Below are 19,423 nucleotides of genomic sequence, written 5' to 3' on the forward strand. Positions count from 1 at the left end.
CTGCAAGGTTCCTAGATGGAAAATTAAGTGCTGTTCCTCCAGTTTGCACTTGGAATTCTCCTGGCAGTGGAGGAGGCCGAGGACTGACATATCAGTGATAGTGTGGGAGGGGGAGTGGAAGTGACTGGCAACGGGGAGATGCAGGTCGCCGTTACGGACAGAGCACAGGTGTTCTGCAAAACGGTCACCTAGTCTGCGTTTGGTTTCACCAGTGTAGAGGAGGCCACACCTGGAGCACCGAATGCGGTAGACGATATGAAGGGAGGTGCAGCATTCCAGGCTGATATAAGGACACGTGGCTGATTGGCAAGATGGGCTTCGATAAGCCTGTTGAAAGTGGGGGAGGGAAAAGGAGGGAGTTGAGAGGGTTAATGAGGGGCCTCCAGAGAGTCACGGGACTTGGTGCTTATTAATAAATGCCAAAGTGAGAGGGATGCATGGTTTATTGTAGTGGGTATTAGATATATAACAACAATTTGCATTTATCTAGCACCTTACTGAAGGAAAAGCTCCAGGGAGCTATGGGCTGGGTGAGAATTGATGATTCATTTAAGGCATAATAATGGGTGTCTCCCTCAAGGGTTGTCCAACAACAGTTGAGTCTTGGGTGTGGCTATAGTGCGGCTGCCTCATAGCTCCAGTAACTTGGGTTCAATCCTGACCTCCAGCTCTACCCGTGTGGAGTTTGCACACAGCCTCCCTTTGACCCTGTGGGTTTCCCCCGGGTTCTCCAGTTTCCTGCCACAGTCTCAGAATGTGGGGGGGGTTTGTAGATTGATTGGCAAATTGCCCCAAATGTGCTGGCGAGTGGTAGAATCTGAGTACAGTTGATGAGAATGCGGAGAGAATAAAATGGGTCAGTGTAAAAATGGATGCTTGATAGGCAGCACGGATTCGGCAGGCTGAATGGCCTGCTTCTGTGCTGTATCTCTCTAAGACTCTCATTGTCTAGCTGAGGCACTCATTCACATTTATAAAAATGTAGCCAATAAAGACAAACGTTAACAACCATGACTTATATTTGCAAATCCCCCGATACTGATGTCTCCGAAGGAGGCCATTTGGCCCATCATCTCCGTGCCAGCAGAAGGTTCTTTAATCAGAAAAAAATTCAAGAAGTTTCAATGGACAATGCCACAGATTAATAGTGAGCCAAAGAAGGATATGTGAAAGGCCCAGTGAAGGAGGTAAATTGTAGAACAGGAGGGAGGTAGAGAGTTTTGGGGAGGGAAGTAAACAGATTCAGGCCTTTAGGTTAAGGGTGCAGTGGTGAGGCCAAAGGATTGGAGGAAAGCTCAAAAGGCAGGAGTTGGAGGGGCCAGATCCGGTTATTTTCAATTCTGCAGGTTCTTTCAGGAGTCCAGGAATGAGTTGAAAACAACTTGGTGCTTCACAAAGTTTTATTGGAAAAGAAACAGTCACAGAGCTCATGGCACTAGCTTTACTACTAGGAGATGAACTGAGACAAAAGGAACTAAAAATGAGCTAGGGCTGGTGGGGGTGGAGGGGGGGAGGTGTCGGGGGGAAGAGACCAAGAGAGAGATTAACAAAAAAAGGACAACTTTTATACCTGAGATAAGAGGTGGCTTCCCTGACACATATGTTTTGGTCCTGCCCTTTTTTGGAAAAATATTAGAAAGACATTTTTAACATTATTTCAACTGTATTGAATATTGATTTACAACCTCATCCTATTACTGCAATTTTTGGGCTACCAATGATGGATTCTGGCCACTTATCTGCTTCCGCTTGTCGTTATGATTGCTTTTGTTACATTAATGGCCAAGAGATCCATTCTATTTAAATGGAAGGATCCCATACCTCCTACCACATTTCAATGGTTTTCTCAAACTATAACATGTTTAAACTTAGAAAAAATTAGGAGTGGTACTGTTGATCCCTCACTTTGTGGAACTTTGAAGTCCATTTATTCAGTATTTCCATGTGATATAAGCCGACCTTTTTTGAATCCCTTTCAATAACCTTTGAATACAGAGGAGCGGAGCTAACGACATAATAATGTTTTTTTTTAACTGAAGAAATATCAGTCCAGTTTTTTTTGAAGTTTTTGGTTTGCTTTTGTTTATTATTTTTTTTTGATTTGGGGGTTCTCTTTTCATATAATTAAATCTCTTCTCAATTTTTTTTTGTATCATGGTCACTTCGCAAGAGAGTGGGAGGTCCAGATTATATTTTTTACTCCTTGTGAGTATATATATTAACATTATTGTTATCCCGATCTCTCTGCACCATGTGTATAATCATTAATGTTCTGTATATTAATTTGAATTAATTTGAAATTCAATAAAAAGATTGAAGGAGAAAGAAGTACTGCTTAGCTAACAATAGTCCAATCAGGAAACCTATTAGATACCTGTGGCAAAACCAACCAATGAAAAAACACGTTTTCACCTGATGGACGAACCAATAAGCTAGGAAGCGGCCATTCCTTGTGCAGCCACTTGAGGTGTATTAAACACTATACGTTAAAAAACTGCTTAAAACAGTCGAATCCAACAGAGGTCTGGGAGGATTCTACATCTGGAGGAGGCGATGGGACCAGAAAGGAGAGAGGTAACTACGGAGGGAATGGAACACAAGAGACAGAACTTTTCAATTCAGGTTCTGGTGGATTGGGAGCCAATGTAGGTCAGTAAGCACAGGGGTGAAGAACGAAGGAAGAAACTGGGTCCTTGTGGGCAAGGCTGTAGAGGCATTTAAAGTTGAGGATCTGAAATAGAATACCTTGCAGTCTGGAAGCCAGAGTAAGTTAGTGAGTCTGTGGTAGACGTGCATGACTTAACATGCCAATTTACTGTTAGGGGACGGTTGTAGCCCTGATAGAGTTTAAAAAGTGCTGAGTCAGGCATTACTGTATTAGACAATGACCAGAATGAATTTCACAACCAGGAAAATATTGCTTTGCAATACCAAGTTTAGAAATGAATATCCCTGACCAACAATGGAGTTCACCAGAATTAGACAACCCGACCGCCCCAAGTTAACAACAGGTTATTTTCTTTCACCGTCTGCCTGTCTTAAAATGTTGTTTTTTTGCTTCAAGGGGATTCAGGAATTCAGAGAAACATATTTGGAACAAGTGCAAATGAAAAAAAAGGTTAGTTGATATTTAATCCGTTCACAAGCACAAGCCTACAGATGCAGAATCTTTTCCCGGACAGCACTCTCTATATTTAGACCCGAACTATATTCGTCAACGAGTTCAATCGACAGACTCACATTGGTGCAGCTTTAAGTCAACAACTGTCATCAAACTGTCATAATCATCAAATCAGCATTGCCATAAGCAACAGCCAAGTGCTTCAAAGGTTAGATAATATAAAGTTGTTTTTAACCTGTTTCAGAGATTGCAATGAAACTGTATATAAATTAGCTGGTGTTGCACCTCTAATTAAGTTATAACCGTGGCACCTCACACGTTATGCATGTTTACCACATCAGGAGATATCTGTAATTGTTTTATTGTGAGGATGGATTTTAAGGAGAAAAATTAACTTATTGTTGGCTGGATCTGAACTCAGTTCAAACTGACAAGAACAGCAATGGACAATGTGGGAAATGCTCAGGTCAGACAGCAGCTATGGGGTAAACACAGCTATTTCCACATGTTCTGAACTCCACCTTTCATCAGAACTGCAGCGTAGTGCAGATGGATAGCATTTAAAGAGCAAGAGAGTGGGAAGAGAAGAATACACCCACACACCCACACACACACACCCACACCCACACACACACACACACACAAAATCACACACACCCACATACACACAGACACCCACACCCACATACACACACACAAACCACACACACACCCACAAACACACACGCACACACACACACACACACACGTACCCACAAATACACACACAAACTTACATACACACATAAACACACCCACCCACACACACAAGCTTACTACACACACACAAACACACACACGCACACACACATATAAGCACACACAAACACACTCACAGACGGATAGACACACACACACACACATAAGCACACACACAAACACACTCACAGACAGACAGACAGACAGACACACACACACACACACACACACATATATATACACACACACTGCCAGCCTTAGCCCCTCCAAATGCCACAGCAACACGATGAACCATTCATCCATGAGTTCAAAATTCAAAACCCACCATGTCAGAGGGGAATTTAAATTCAGGTGATTAAATAAATCTGGGATAAAAAACAGCTCGTCCTAGTAATGGTGACCATGAAACTATCAGATCCCCCTGGTTTACTAATGCCCTTTGGGGGAGTTAACCTGCTGTCCTTACCTGGTCTGGCCAGGATGTGACCTCAGACCCACCAATGTGGCTACCTCCATGGTTCAGGCACAATTAGGGATGGAGAATAAATGGGATATTGTCAGTGAGGTCCACAGTCAGATGACAAATAAATTGAAAAACACACATATGAAGAAAAGAAATAAGAGTGCTCTGTGTGTGTGTGGGTGTGTGTGTGTGTGGGTGAGTGTGGGGTGATACCATACTGCTGGCTGTTCAAGAGAAACCTGGTATAAAAGTGTATAACCTCCTCTTGCAGCTCCCAAAATCAAATGATTAATAATACTCACTGTTGGAGGGAGACCAGGCAAACTGCAATCTCAACCCATCCAATGGAACCAGCAGTTTTACTGCAATATCATCCTTCGTATAAAAATGGTCATTCAAAATCTTACATAAAATATACAGAGACAACACAGGCTATTTGGGCTAAGCACTTCACACCAGTGTTTATGTTCCACCTGGCTCAGTCCACCTTTCCACATACCAATTTATGAATTGGGAGCAGGCCACCCATCATTTAATGTGATAGGCATGTCCCTTTATTCCCTATCAATCATAAGCTCAGTTGGTCTCTCTGTGCCATGAGTTCTGGTTAAGAACTCTTGTCGTTAACAAGTTTGGATTTGATTTTGCAGTGACCATCCCCTTGGTTTGCTTTTCTCCACGTGGAAATGTTCCCTTCATCTTTCCATCTCTCCCCTATTGAAACAATTCATAGGTGAAAAGCCTGTCTTGTTACTACTCAGCCTTCTTCCTCAAGGAGACACAGCCTGTTCATTCTTTCTGGCATCTGGTATCATCCTTGGTAATTTGCTTTGCACCCTCTCCTGTGCATATCCCTATTTATAATATGGTACGAGAACTGTATTATCTATTTTTTTTTAGGGATCTGGACAACACTGACACCTAATTTTCCCTCAGAAGATGGAAGTGAGTCACCTCCTTGAACAGCTCAAGTCCTTTTGGTGAAGGTACTCCCACAGTACCGTTGGGTACTGAGTTTGGGAGGTGCTCTTGGAGCAGCCTTTGCAAGTAATTGCAGTGCAGTTTATAGGTGGCACACAGCGCAACCACTGTGCACCAATGGTGTAGAGAATGAATGTTCAGGGTGGATGGGAAACCAATCAAGTAGGCTGCTTTGGACTGGAGAGCAATGAGCTTCTCGAGTGTTGTTGGGGCTGCACTCATCCAGGCAACTGGAGAGTATTCCATCATGCTTCTGATTGTCACCTTGTCGTGGTGGAGAAGCTTGTGTGGTCCTGAGATCCCGAGAGTGATGCCGTCTGGAGCTATGCTCCTGGTAGGGTCACCCATGGCGGTAAGGTCGATAGTGAGGTCCCTGACAAAGAACAATCCAACCAAGACCTCAACAGTGGAACAGGCAGACGAAGTTACTTCGAACTCAACGGCTGTGAAGGCGGATGAAGCCTGCAACAAATCCATCAGTTCCAATCGTCGTGGTTTCCATGCCATTGGAATTAATTGGTTGATTTATGAAGTATCGTGTGCTTTTTGTAGTGCAACATCAAGTACACGTTAAATCCACGCACAGGCGTTATCACTCTGTGGGTTAATTGCAGAACGAAGACCATCATCCTCGACCTTGAGTGATAGCCATGACGACGACACAGTGTGCCCATCTGCACTAACCCCATTTGCCCCCATTAGGAAAGCATCTTTTTATGCCTTGCCTATTTAAGTGGTGTCTAAATGCCTCTTAAATGTAATGATTGCATCTGAGTCCACCACCTCCTCTGGCCATGTGTTCCAGATGTCAAGCACTCTCTGTGTAAAATAACAACCCTCAGGTTCTTTTTAAACCCCTTCCTTTTACAGTAAACCTATGCCCTCTTGTTTGTGATACCTCTACCAGTGGAAAAAGATTTTGACCATCTACTCTATCTATGCCTGTCATAATCTTATATATTTCTATCTGGTCACCCCTCAGCCTCCTTGCTCCAGGGAAAACAAGCCCAGCCAATCTCTCCCCTCAACTCTCTACGATAGAGGGAATGAATGTTTAGGTCGTGGATGGGTGCCACTCAAGCTGCTTCTCCTGGATGGTGTCAAGTTTCTTGAGTGTCCAAGAGCAGTGCTCATCCAGACAAGTGGAGAGCCTTCCGTCACACTTCGGACTTGTGCCTTGTAGACTGCTGTCAGTGAGCTCTGTGCAAACAGATTTGGCCCCTTGCATAAAGGTAGTTGATCTTGCTTCAGTTAATTATGTTCATCTTTAAGCTGGACATTAAGGGTATCAGAGAGCTGCTTAGCATGAGCCAGAAGAGAATGCATGTGTGCAGTGGTGAAAAACAAATTGATGGAAGAACTCCAGTGTTTTTTTTGGAGCTCCCAGTGTCAGTGTTTTATGCTCCAGATTCCAGCATCTACAGTGACTCTTATGTCTCTGTAGCAGGGTGAACATGATTTAAGTTACTGGGGCAGTGTCGTCAACTCACTTGTGGGCGAAGCATCAGAAATCCAGAGACCATGTTAAAAAAAATGTCTCTTTTGTCACAAGGTCCCAGTACTCAAACCTTTGTCCCAATCAGCACTAGAACCCTGTTCCCCGAGAGTTACAGGAAGGGGCCCTGTCCTGAGATGGCAGTGGTTGTATGCAGATTTTCAGTGCTTGGCCACCTCCCATCTGACACTGGAGGAAGCTTCAACACCTGTAGAATTAAGGCTTTTTCAGCGAGACCTCACTCACACACACAAACACACACACACACACACACACACACACACACACACACACACACACACACACACACACACACACACACACACACACACACAGAGCTCCAATGACGTCAGGTACACTCATGTTGCAACTTGACAGGAGCGTGGAAGACCCAAAGTCAGGTGACCCAGAACTGGGGCAAAGCCTTCCAGAAGTGTGCCTGTAATTTAAGACCCCAAGCCAAATCGTAGGAAGACTCAGAATGTCATTCTACTTTCCGCTGTCATTGAGGCTTTTATCTTGCTGCAATTACATTAAAATTTAAACACTCACATTTGGGTCCTTGCATTGGGTAAATATCAAACAGTTGCTCACATTGGAAAGGTATGCACAGTTGCAGGGGTAAGCCCACAATGTTCTTGCAACCTTGATTTCAAATAAGGCAGTCACCAGCATGCTCAAACTTGTCCCCGACTAGGTCAGTCGGGTTCAGGGCGTTTCTGTTAATCTAGTATTGTTTGTAAAGTGCATCCAGGGGAGAGCAGGAGGGGTGGGACAGAGGGCAAGGTGGCAGTCAGCTGTAAGACAAAACTGGAGGGGAGACAAAGGAGCAATTTGCATTTGCACAACACCCTTCTTATGTTACAATATTCCACAGATGGGGCACAGGTTGCCCACCAACTGTTTGAACTGGAGAGAGACTGAGTCATGAACTTGCAAAGCTTTTGAACTTGCATTAGCAAAGCTTTAAATGCCAGCTTCGTGTATCAACAGGAGAAAGAGAGAGAAGAACGGTGTGGAGGGGGTATCCATGGAATAAGAGGTTGCTGGGGCAGTGGACTGGAAGTCAAGTCAAATCAGGTTGATTGTCACGTGCACAACTACAGTGAGGTACAGGTACAGTGAAAAACCTGCTTGCAGCAGCATCACAGGCACGTAGGTTCAGACGACACACAGAATATAAATTATACATGACAGTGAGGGGAGAGAGAAAATAAACATAGAAACATAGAAAACCTACAGCACAATTCAGGCCCTTCGGCCCACAAAGCTGTGCTGAACATACCCCTACCCTAGAAATTACTAGGCTTACCCATAGCCCTCTATTTTATTCAGCTCCATGTACCTACCTAACAGTCTCTTGAAAGACCCTATCGTATCCACCTCCACCACCGTTTCCGGCAGCCCATTCCACGCACTCACCACTATCTGAGTAAAAAACTTACCCCTGACATCTCCTCTATATCTACTCCCCAGCACCTTAAACCTATGTCCTCTTGTGGTCACCATTTCAGCCCTGGACTGTGCAAAAACAAGAACTTAGTTCAAAAAAGACACAATCAGAGACAAGACCATGGTAGTGCAAGAGAGGGTCCGTGTGTTCCATTGCTGAGGTAGAAACTGGCTAGTACCACTCAAGGATGGTGCAGATACAGCAAGCTAATAGTTACACCCACTCCCTCCAACACTAGCCCACAGTGACTGCAGTGGGCACCATATTTATTGACTACAGCTCCGCCATCAATATTATAATTCCAAGCAAACTTATCACCAAACTACGAGACCTGGGACTCAACACTTCCATCTGGAACTGGATCCTCGACTCTCTGATCAATAGACCGCAATCCGTGAGGATAGACAGCAGCACATCCAGCACGATTATTCTCAACACTGGTGCCCCACAAGGCTGCGTCCTCATCCCTTTACTCTGCTCCCTATACACTCATGACTGTGTGGTCAGATTCTGCTATAACTCCATCTACAAGTTTGCAGATGATACCAACATAGTGGGCCATATCTCAAATAACGATGAGTCAGAGTACAGGAAGGAGATAGAGAGCTTAGTGACATGGTGTCATGACAACAATCTTTCCCTCAATGTCAGCAAAACAGCTGGTCATTGACTTCAGGAAAGGGGACGGTGTACATGCATACATCTATATCAATGGTGCTGAGGTCAAGAGGGTTGAGAGCTTCAAGTTCTTAGGAGTGAATATCACTAATAGCCTGTCCTGGTCCAACCACGTAGACGCCATGGCCAAGAAAGCTCACCAGTGCCTCTACTTCCTCAGGAGGCTAAAGAAATTTAGCATGTCCCCTTTGACGCTCACCAACTTTTATCGATGCACCATAGAAAGCATCCTGTCTGGGTGCATCACAGCTTGGTATGGCAACTGCTCTGCCCAGGACAGTAAGAAACTGCAGAGAGTTGTGGATGCAGCCCAGCACATCATGGAAACCAGCCTCCCCTCCATGGACTCTGCCTATACCTCTTGCTGCCTTGGTGAAGCAGCCAGCATAATCAAAGACCCCACTCACCCGGGTCATTCTCTCTTCTCTCCTTTCCCATCAGGCAGAAGATACAGGAGCCTGAGGGCACACACCACCAGGCTCAGGGACATCTTCTATCCCACCGTGATTAGACTATTGAATGGTTCCCTTATACAATGAGATGGACTCTTGACCTCAAAATCCAGCTTGTTATGACCTTGCACCTTATGGTCTACCTGCAGTGCACTTCCCTGTAGCTGTAATATTTTACTCTGTATTCTGTTATTATTTTTACCCTGTACTACCTCAATGCAGTGTGTAATGAATTGATCTGTACGAACGGTATGCAAGTTTTTCACTGTACCTCGGAACAAGTGACAATAATAAACCAATTCCAAAACCAGTACCAATATAACTGCATTGCAGTTAGCTGCCAAGTCTTCCAATGACAGCACCTCCCCAATCTGCATCACCTACCACTGAGGAGGTGGCAGCATGGGAACTCTCCTGATTTGGCATCCTTTCGCCATCGCTAGTCCCTAACCCTGGAACTCTTTTGTGGGTACTTTCACCACACAGACTGGCAGTTCAAGCAGCTGGCTCCCCTTGTCAAGGTCAACCTGCAATAAGTGCCTGCCTCACCAGTGACAAACACATTCCCAAGCCGTAATTAAAGCAAGAAATTTCCTGTGCATTACTCAGGTTGTTATATTTTAAGCAGATGTCCTTTCACCACAACATGACAGAATGAGGTAATAAGGCTGAGTGAACCGGCTGACACACATCGGTGGCGTGACACACCTTGTGTTGGGGGGGGGCAGCCCTGTAAACTAGTGCTGCCAGGAGGGAGGTGCATAGCTCGGAGAAATAAAGACCTGCCACTACTCTTAGCACCTCAAGGCAGGACCGGCTTCTGCATATTCGAAGGAAAGCACTCCTTCTCTGATTGGAAGAATTGTGTAATGTGTTCAACATACACGCTTTAACCCTTATACCCATACATGTTTCAGAGGTCATACATGATTCACTGTTAGGCCACAATGGTTCTCCATAAAGATCTGCAAATTATTTCAGAAATGTTGGGTCATGGGACATGGGCATTGCAGGCTCACTAATTGCTGTTAGACTGTAGTTTCCAAGGGCAACATAGCATCACAGCTAGTGGAGCCACTGCCTCACAATGCTAGGGAACTGGGTTCAATCCTGACCTCAGCTGCTGCTGTGTGGAGTTTGCATGTTCCCCCTGTGACTGTGTGGGTTTCCTCCCACATCTCAAAGCCATGAGGGTTGGTAGGTTAACTGGCCGCACAAAATTGCCCTCAGTGTGTGTGTGAGTGGTGGAATCTGGGGTGGAGTTGTTGAGAATGTGGGCAGAATTAAAAATGGGATTAATGTTGATAGCATGAACTCGATGGGCCAAAGGGCCTGTTTCCAAGCTGTATCTCTCGATGACCCCATGCCACAGGCATATACAGACCAGGCAAGGCTAGCAGCTTCCCATTTCCTGAATATCACTGAACTGTGGGTTTATAAATGACAATCCAGCAGTTTCAAAGTCACTCTGCCGGACACTGGCTTTTACTTAATTGTTAATTAAGTAACAATTTAAATTCTTACGCTGCTGTGGTGGGATTTGAACCGCTGCGGCATTGGTCCAGGTCCTTGGATTGCTGTTCTAATAATTTAACCACTGTGTTTTCATTAAGTGATGGGCAAACCTGTTTATCTCCATGTCTTTTATACTGGAGGCAAGCTCCTCGGAAGACTCCATCTCCTCTCGGCTGGCACGCCTGATGGGCAGTGTCCGTGTTGCTTCTGGGATTCCGCTCGATTGTTCCGGCTGAGGCACGAGGAAGGTCCCCGGAACGACTTTGGGCCTTGCCTTTTTGTTCTGAAATAGGGAGACAGGGTTGTTTAAAACACAAAGCATGCAGAGCCAACAGACCATGTTGTACGGAATGTAATCATATAATTCTTACAGCACAGGAAAAGGCTAATTGAGTGTATGCTGGCTCTTAGTAGAACAATCTTATTTGACAGAGAAGGAGGCCATTTGTCCATCGAGTCCGTGCCGGCTCATCGAGGAATGCATTGCCCCTCTGATTCTCCCTGTAACCTTTCTACCAGCATTCCCATCAACTCTCCCCAGATTCTACCACTTACCTATAAGCTATGGGCAAACTTCAACGACCAATTAAATCACAAACCCGGCACAGCTTTGGGACATGGGAGAAAACTGGAGCACCCGGGGGAAACCCATACGGTCACTGGGAGAATGTACAAACTCCACACTGCCAGGACCGGAGGTCAGGACTGAACCTGGATCTACTAGCTGTGTCATTGTACCACCTAACAGTCTCAGTCCCCTGCCCTTTCCCCATAGCCCTGTGAAACACAGTCCCTCATTTGTTATCCAGTTCCATTCTGAAAGCCCAGATTGACTCTGTTTCCACCCTCAGAGGCAGTCTTTTACGGATCATAACAGCTCTCTGCATGAGGAGGTTTGGCCTCATGTCATCCTTGTACCTTATGCCCAGAACATTAAATCTGTAGCCCACTTCTCCTTGATGCACATTTACAGATGCCCTCTCTCCCCTCCTCCCAGGGCTGTGGTGGTCATTGATTTCACAGGCTATTAGGAAACTTATTTAAGTCACGATTAAGTTCTCTCTGTGCACTGCCAAGGGACGTTGTACAGCTGTTTACACTGCACATGCTGGAAAGGCACATTATCTGTACAGGTGTAACTGTGACATAACCAGGAAAATATTTTGCATCTATTTATAAGCATTTCGATCCGATTCCTTGCCTGCCCATCCTTCAGATGTATCATTAGGGACAGGCATAGGCCAATTAACCTCTCGAGTCCAATCTCTCCCTGAATCTGATGCATGCCTCTCAATGCCTGAGCGATAATCTACCAATCTCGCTCTTGGAAGCTCCAACTGGCCCACTTCTGGAAGGTTTTAGGGAGAGAATTCTTGAATACCACTGCCCGGAAGATTTCCTTCTGATATCCTAAATGTTCCAGCTCTGACCTTGAATAGTTCCACTGAACCTCCCACCCCAACAATGCTCTCTTTTCACATTTCTTCATACCTATCCTGTTGAATCAGTTATTTTAAAGCCTTGGTTTGTACATCCCTCAACCTTTTAATCTCTAGATACTGCAACCAGGGTTATCAACCTGCCACTGATGATTTAAGGAGACAAAAGAGACTACAGATGCTGGAATCTGGAACAACCAACAATCTGCTGGAGGATCTCAGCAGGTTGAGCAGCATCTGTAGGGGGAAAGGAACTGTTGATGTCTCGGGTTAAGACCTTCTATCAGAACTGGTCCAGGGTCTCAACCCAAAACATCGACAATTCCTTTCCTCCCACAGATGCTGCTCGACTTGCTGAGTTCCTCCAGCAGATTGTTTGATGCTCTTGATGATTTAAGCCTTTAAGTCACAGATCTACTGTGGCAGATCTACAATCATCAGCGAGGCTCTCCCAATGGTCCGAGTGGGATGATGTGGTCTTTAAGAGCATAAATCCCTGCAGCAACTATTCCATCTCCAGTAGAATGAGGGGTGCTCCTCTTAACAAAGCAAATTGCATTTACAATACACCTTCAATGCAGGAAAACATCCCAAGCCATTGCAAGGAATATTATCAATTGAAAGTTGACATGAGCCATTTGGTTAAAGAGATATGTCTTAAAGGAGGAAAAAGACATAGAGGTACAGAGGGGTTTAGTGGGAATTCCAGAGCTTAGGGTTTTGGTACCTGAAGATAAGATAAAATCTTTATTACATCGAAACACACAGTGAAATGCATCTTTGCGTAGAATGTTCTGGGAGCAGCCCGCAAGTGTCGCCACACTTCCGGCGCCAACATAGCATGCCCACAACTTCCTAACCCGTACGTCTTTGGAATGTGGGAGGAAACCGGGGCACCTGGAGGAAACCCACACAGACATGGGGAGAACGAACAAACTCCTTATAGACAGCGGCTGGAATTGAACCTGGGTCGCTGGCGCTGTAATAGCGTTACGTTAACCGCTACACTACCGTGCCTGCCCATCAAAAGTGCAACGATGAAATTTGGGGATGGTCACAGGACCAGGAAAGGAGCAGAGTGGAAATCTCAGTGGGCTAAAATGCGAGAGGAGATCGAGGAGGCAGGGAGAGGGAAGGAACATGGAGGATTTCAAAGCAAGGGAAAGAATTTTAATTTCTGTTTTGAAATAGGAGCAGTGTACAATGGTCAGATGGGTGAAAGGAGAGTGCAAGTTATAGGACATGGGTCATCTTCCTCTCTCCTTTTCTCATCTGTATTTTTCCCACTGCTTTAATCTACAATGCAACACTTTCCCTTTGAGTCTTCAGTAGGTCCTCTCCTCTGTAACCAACAGGACCCCTTACCAAAACAAAACTATGTGCCTGCAGGCCCCAATTATTGAGCAACAACTTTCATTACACAGCACCTTTTCTGCCATAAAAGTTCCTGAGGCTTTCAATAAAGAGAGAAGCAAGATAAGAAATCAACAGGCAGAAAAATAAAATAAACAGAGGTCATTAAAAGCAGGGAGCAACACACACAAAATGCTGGAGGAACGCAGCAGGTCAGGAAGCATCTACGGAGGGAAATAAACAGTCGACGTTTCGGGCCGAGACCCTTCATCAGGACTGGAAAGGAAGAGGGCAGAAGCCAGAATAAGGTGGGGGGAGGGGGAGGAGCACACGCAGGCAGGGGATAGGGGAGTCCAGGTGAGAGGGGGAAGGTAGATGGGTGGGGGAGGGGGCGATGAATGGGGGAGATGTAAGAAGCTGCGAGGTGATAGGTAGAAGACGCAAAGGGCTGAAGATGAAGGTATCTGGTAGGAGAGGGCAGTGGACCATGGAATAAAGGGAAGGAGGTGGGGAATAGATGGGCAGGTCATGAGGGCAGGGGAGGGGAAAGAGAAGGGGTGATGGGGCCACAGGAATGAGGGAAAACAAAGGGGGGGAATAAATGGTGGGGGGGAAAGAGGGAAGTTCGAGAAATCGATGTTGAGGCCATCAGGTTGGAGACTCCCAAGGCGGAATATGAGGTGTTGCTCCACCAACCTGCGTCTGGCCCCAACGTGGCAGTAGAGGAGGCCATGGATAGACATGTCAGTACGGGAGCGGGATGCGGAATTGAAGTGGGTGGCCACCGGGAGACCCTCGCTTTGGCGGCGGACGGAGCAAAGGTGCTCGATGAAGTGGTCACCCAATCTGTGTCGGGTCTCACCGATGTCGAGGGGGCCACACCAAGAGCACCGGATGCAATAAATGACACCCTCGGATTCCCAGGTGAAGCGCTGCCTCACCTGGAAGGATTGTCTGGGACCCTGAATGGTGGCGAGGGAGGAGGTGTAGGGACAGGTATACCACTTAAGTACTAACCAGGAAGAAAAGTAATTCAAACATAAAATATAAAAGCTGGAATAGACCACAGAGTCCCTCATTTGCCTTATGCATCCTCTGATTAAATCATTTCAGAATCCCTCCACTTTGCCCCAGAGCCCCTCCCACATGAATCCTCCCCCAGATCGATTACTCAGGAAGCTGGGCATCCTCTGGGGAGAGAGTTAACATCCTGGTCAATGACTCTTATTTGAACTAGGAAAAGTTAGAAATAAAACTTGCTTTTTGCAAGGAAGTGGGAGGAATGGAGAAGACAAAGGCAATGATCAGGCGGAGAGCAAGAGAGGCTGGATGCCACAAAAAGCTGTGGTGCTGGCTGAGTGGGGCCTGGTGTTGATCGCAGATGACCTGTCTGGAAAAGATGTGAATCGAAGAAGGATCAAAACAGAGGAACATGGAAAAAGGAAGGAAATAAAGCATGGCTGAAACTCTGAGTACAAGAAAAGCAAAATACTGCAGATGCCAAAAATATAAAATAAAAACAGAGAACGCCAGAAATGGTTAGCAGGTCAGAAAGAGTTAACTGGAGACACAAGAGACTGCAGATGCTGGAATCTGGAGCAACACATAATCTGCTGGAGGAACTCAGCGGGTCAGGCAGCATCAATGGAGGGAAATGAGCAGTCGACATTTCAGGTCAAGACCCTTCATCTGGTCTAGAAGAGTCTTGACCTGAAACATCGACAGTCCATTTCCCTCCATAGATGCTGCCTGACCTGCTGAGTTCCTCCAGCTTTTATGTGTTGCTCCAGAAAGAGTTAACGTTTTGGGTCGGTAACTTTTTGAGAGATGAAAGGCTCCAATGAAAAGCCATCGACCTAAACCTTTAATCCTGCTTCTCTCCGCACAGGTGGTGCCTTACCTGTTGAATATTTCCACAATTTTCGATTTTTATTTCAGCTTTCCTGAATCTGCAGCTTTTATTTTTGTCTGTGTTTATCAATTCTCATAACTTAATCCATTGGAGGTATTTTAGAAATAATCTGGATTTGACAGCGTTACTTGGCCGCTTGCACAACACCGGAATTTATATTACATATGTCCGTGTGTGTACACGCACACACACACAAACATGCATGCAAATATAAACACACACGCACAGACACAAACACACATACATACACACATAAAGCCAAATGCACATACTGAGTCTTAGAGCTTGCATTTAGATGTAAAGGTGCACCTGCGAGCAGTTGAGCACTCACTTAATATGACAAGATGCAAATGAATGAATCTAGCAGCTACAGAAAGAAATTACTGCAGTGCCTTTCCTGACTACCAAAACACCTCAAACTGCTTTACAGCCAATGAAGAGGTGCAATGACTGTCGTGTTGGGGGCAATGCAGCAAGAAATATGCATGCAGCAAGCTCCCACAGCAGCAACTTGAAATGCAAGCAGTACAGTACAGTGGCAAAGTGGCTAATATTGCTGTCTCACAGCTCCGGGGATCTGGGGTCAATCCTGACCTCAGGTATTGTCCTGTCTGGAGTTCGTACATTCTCTCTGTGACCCCGTCGATTTTCCCCAGATGCTCCAGTTTCCCCCCACCATACGTGTATGTGTGTATTTATGTATGTATGTATGTATTGGATTGAACATCACCAATAGCCTGTCCTGGTCAAATCACGTAGATGCCACGGCCAAGAAAGCTCACCAGCGCCTCTACTTCCTCAGGAAATTTGGCATGTCCCCTTTGACGCTCACCAACTTTTATCGATGCACCATAGAAAGCATCCTATCTGGATGAATCATGGCTTGGTATGGCAACTGCTCTGCCCAGGACTGCAAGAAACTGCAGACAGTTGTAGACACAGCCCAGCGTGTCACAGAAACCAGCCTCCCCTCCTTGGATTCTGTCTTTACCTCTCACTGCCTTGGTGAAGCAGTCAGAATCAAAGACCCCACCCACCCGGGTCATTCTCTCTTCTCTCTTCTTCCATCAGGTAGAAGATACAGGAGCCTGAAGGCACATACCAGCAGGCTGAAGGACAGCTTCTACCCCACTGTGATAAGACTATTGAACGGTTCCCTTATATAATGAGATGGACTCTGACCTCACAAACTACCTTGTTGCACCTTATTGTCTACCTGCACTGCACCTTCTCTGTAGCTGCGACACTTTACTCTGTACTGTTATTGTTCTGCCTCAATGCACTCTATACTAACTCAATGTAACTGCACTGTGTAATGAATTGACCTGTACGATCGGTATGCAAGACAAGTTTTTCAATGTACCTTGGTACAAGTGACAATAATAAACCAATACCGATACATCCAAGGTGTGGTGGAAGGTTAATGGCCATTGTAACTACCCCTTAGTGTAGATTAATGGCAAGAAGAATCAAACAGGGAATTGATGGCATGAGTGAGAGGGAATAACTTGCAGGCATACAGGGGAATAAGGAGAGGAGGAATGTGACTAAATGGGATGCTTCCCAGGAGACGGCATGGACTTGATGGGCCAAATGGCCTTTCTGTTTCACTGTAAGAAAAAATAATTTGAAGTAGTGATAAATAATGGCCCACACACTCATAATAATTCTGCAACTCTTCTTCCAAATTGTGCCATGGAACTTTTTCAATTCAATATGACTTAGGGAGAAATTCACTCGGGGCTTGTATTGAATCAGCACCAAACACTCACTCCACTGTAAGAGATTGAGAGACTTGTGAAAAGCGGCTGGTGAGTCTTTAGGAGGGCCACCCCTGCCAACCCAATTAAACTTGTGCTCAAAGTGCAAAGTTGCTTTCTTATAAATGCCTCCATTGATTTTTTTTTCCCAAAGCAGTTTCGTAAGTTGCTTTGACAACGCTTGGTTTGGCCACAATCCTGGAGGGTGAATCATGAGGCCCATCCCAGCCATCCCAACAGGCTTTCCTCACCCATTTCCAATTGAGACAATCCCCAGGTTACGCAAGCGTTCCATCCCCGAGAACTGTCCGTAAGCCAATTACTCTGTAAATCCATTTTCTATAGTAACCCATCTCGTTTTGCTCCACATACACTTGCTATAATTAGAACATAGAACAGTACAGCAGAGGAACAGGCCCTTCAGCCCACAATGTCATGCTGAACTAATTAAGCTAATGCCACCTAATCCCTTCTGCCTGCACAATGTCCATATCCCTCCATTCTCTACACATTCATGTGCCCACCCAAGAGCCTCTTTAACATATCTGCCTCCACCAACACCCCTGGCAGTGCATTCCAGGCACCCACCACTCTGTGTAAGAAACCTGCCCCACACATCTCCTTTGAACTTTCCCCACTCACCTTAACTGCATGCCCTCTTTCACTTTTTCACTCATTTCATTGAATATTCCCCCTAACCCATAATTAAACTAATGGAATATATGCTGTGTTCAGTCATCAATGAATACAAAAAAGACATTTTAATATTATTATTACTATCTTGAAAAATGCACATGGGAGAATTTACGTAAAGTCAGATTTCCATTAAGTCAGGTCATCTGTAACCTGGGGAACCCCTGTATTGTAAATAAGCAAATGTTCAAAGAAAATAGAGAACACAGCAATTTAAAAAGAAATCTATCTCCCGTGCTCTCCATAGAATTTATGAAAGACTTGCAGGAAAATGGTAGTTAATTTGCTCCCAGCAAGTTCCCAGAGGCAAAAATGTGATAAGAACCAGATAATGGCTTAATGGGAGAGTGAGAGGGGTGTTGTAACAGGGTGGGAGGAGTCTAATAGCCCCTTGTAGTAGGAGCTCCTACACCTTCCCACTGCAAACATCAGTTGCACCTGAAGCCTATGGATTGGCTTGGGAGAGGGCAAGTCAGGGTGTTGAGGTGGGTGGGGACTGTAGCAGTGTTGGTAGTAGTAGGCCTGATTGGGGCCTGTGCTCTGGTGGGATTGTGGGTTGGGGGGTGGGGGGAGGAGGAGGATGAGCGGGGCCTATAGTTGGGCTTGGCACGCGGTGATGGGAGACCCTGCTCTCCACAGGGGAATGGGTTTAACCACTGGGTCAGGAGAATCAGTCAGGATCTGGGCCTTAGAGGTGGATTGGAGTCACGAGCAACACTGGCATGAGGGGCAAAGTGTGGAGCGCCCGGAGGAAACCCACGCGGTCACAGGGAGAACATGCAAACTCCACACGCTGACAGCGCAGGAGGTCAGGATTGAACCGGGGTCGCTAGAGCTTTGAGGCAGCAGTACTACCCGCTGCACTGCTGTGCCACCCTCATGGTGAGAATTGGGGTGGGGTCCATGCAATGTGGGGCTGAGAGAGTGCCAAAAGGATGTAGAGTTCTCTGACAGAACTCCCAATTCAGTACTCCATTGAGAAGTTCTGGTTACGCTGGGTGTAATCCTTGATTGTCTTTCCCAAGACAAAGTTTTCCAGGCTTCCAAAAGGGACAGTGTTTCTGAAAGGCCTGGATAGAGTGGATGTGGAGAGGATGCTTTATCAGTAGGAGAGTCTAGGATCCGAGGGCACAGTCTCAGAATAAAGGGACGTCCCTTTAGAATGGAGATGAGGAGGAATTTCTCCAGCCAGAGGGTGGTGAATCTGTGGAGTTCATTGCCACAGAGGGCAGTGAAGGCCAAGCCATTGGGTGTACTTAAGGCAGAGATTAGTAGGTTTTTGATTGGTAAAGGGGGGGTTAAGGGTTATGGGGAGAAGGCGAGAGAATGGGGTTGAAATAAAAAATCAGGCGTGATCGAATGGTGGAGCA

The 19,423-nt window shown here is 45.7% G+C and overlaps 1 protein-coding gene across 9 annotated transcripts in view; it reads right to left on the reverse strand.

Moving 5' to 3' along the window:
• fam13a (family with sequence similarity 13 member A) overlaps positions 1-19,423 on the reverse strand; it is a 252,848-nt gene that overhangs the window by 105,688 nt on the left and 127,737 nt on the right. For all 9 annotated transcript variants that reach the window (XM_052009895.1, XM_052009890.1, XM_052009901.1 and 6 more), the window contains one exon: positions 11,007-11,179. In XM_052009895.1, the coding sequence (XP_051865855.1) occupies positions 11,007-11,179 (173 nt within the window). The remainder of the gene's footprint in view (positions 1-11,006; positions 11,180-19,423) is intronic.

The sequence above is a fragment of the Pristis pectinata genome, chromosome 2 (assembly GCF_009764475.1).
Source record: "Pristis pectinata isolate sPriPec2 chromosome 2, sPriPec2.1.pri, whole genome shotgun sequence".
NCBI classification, from domain to species: Eukaryota; Metazoa; Chordata; class Chondrichthyes; order Rhinopristiformes; family Pristidae; genus Pristis; species Pristis pectinata.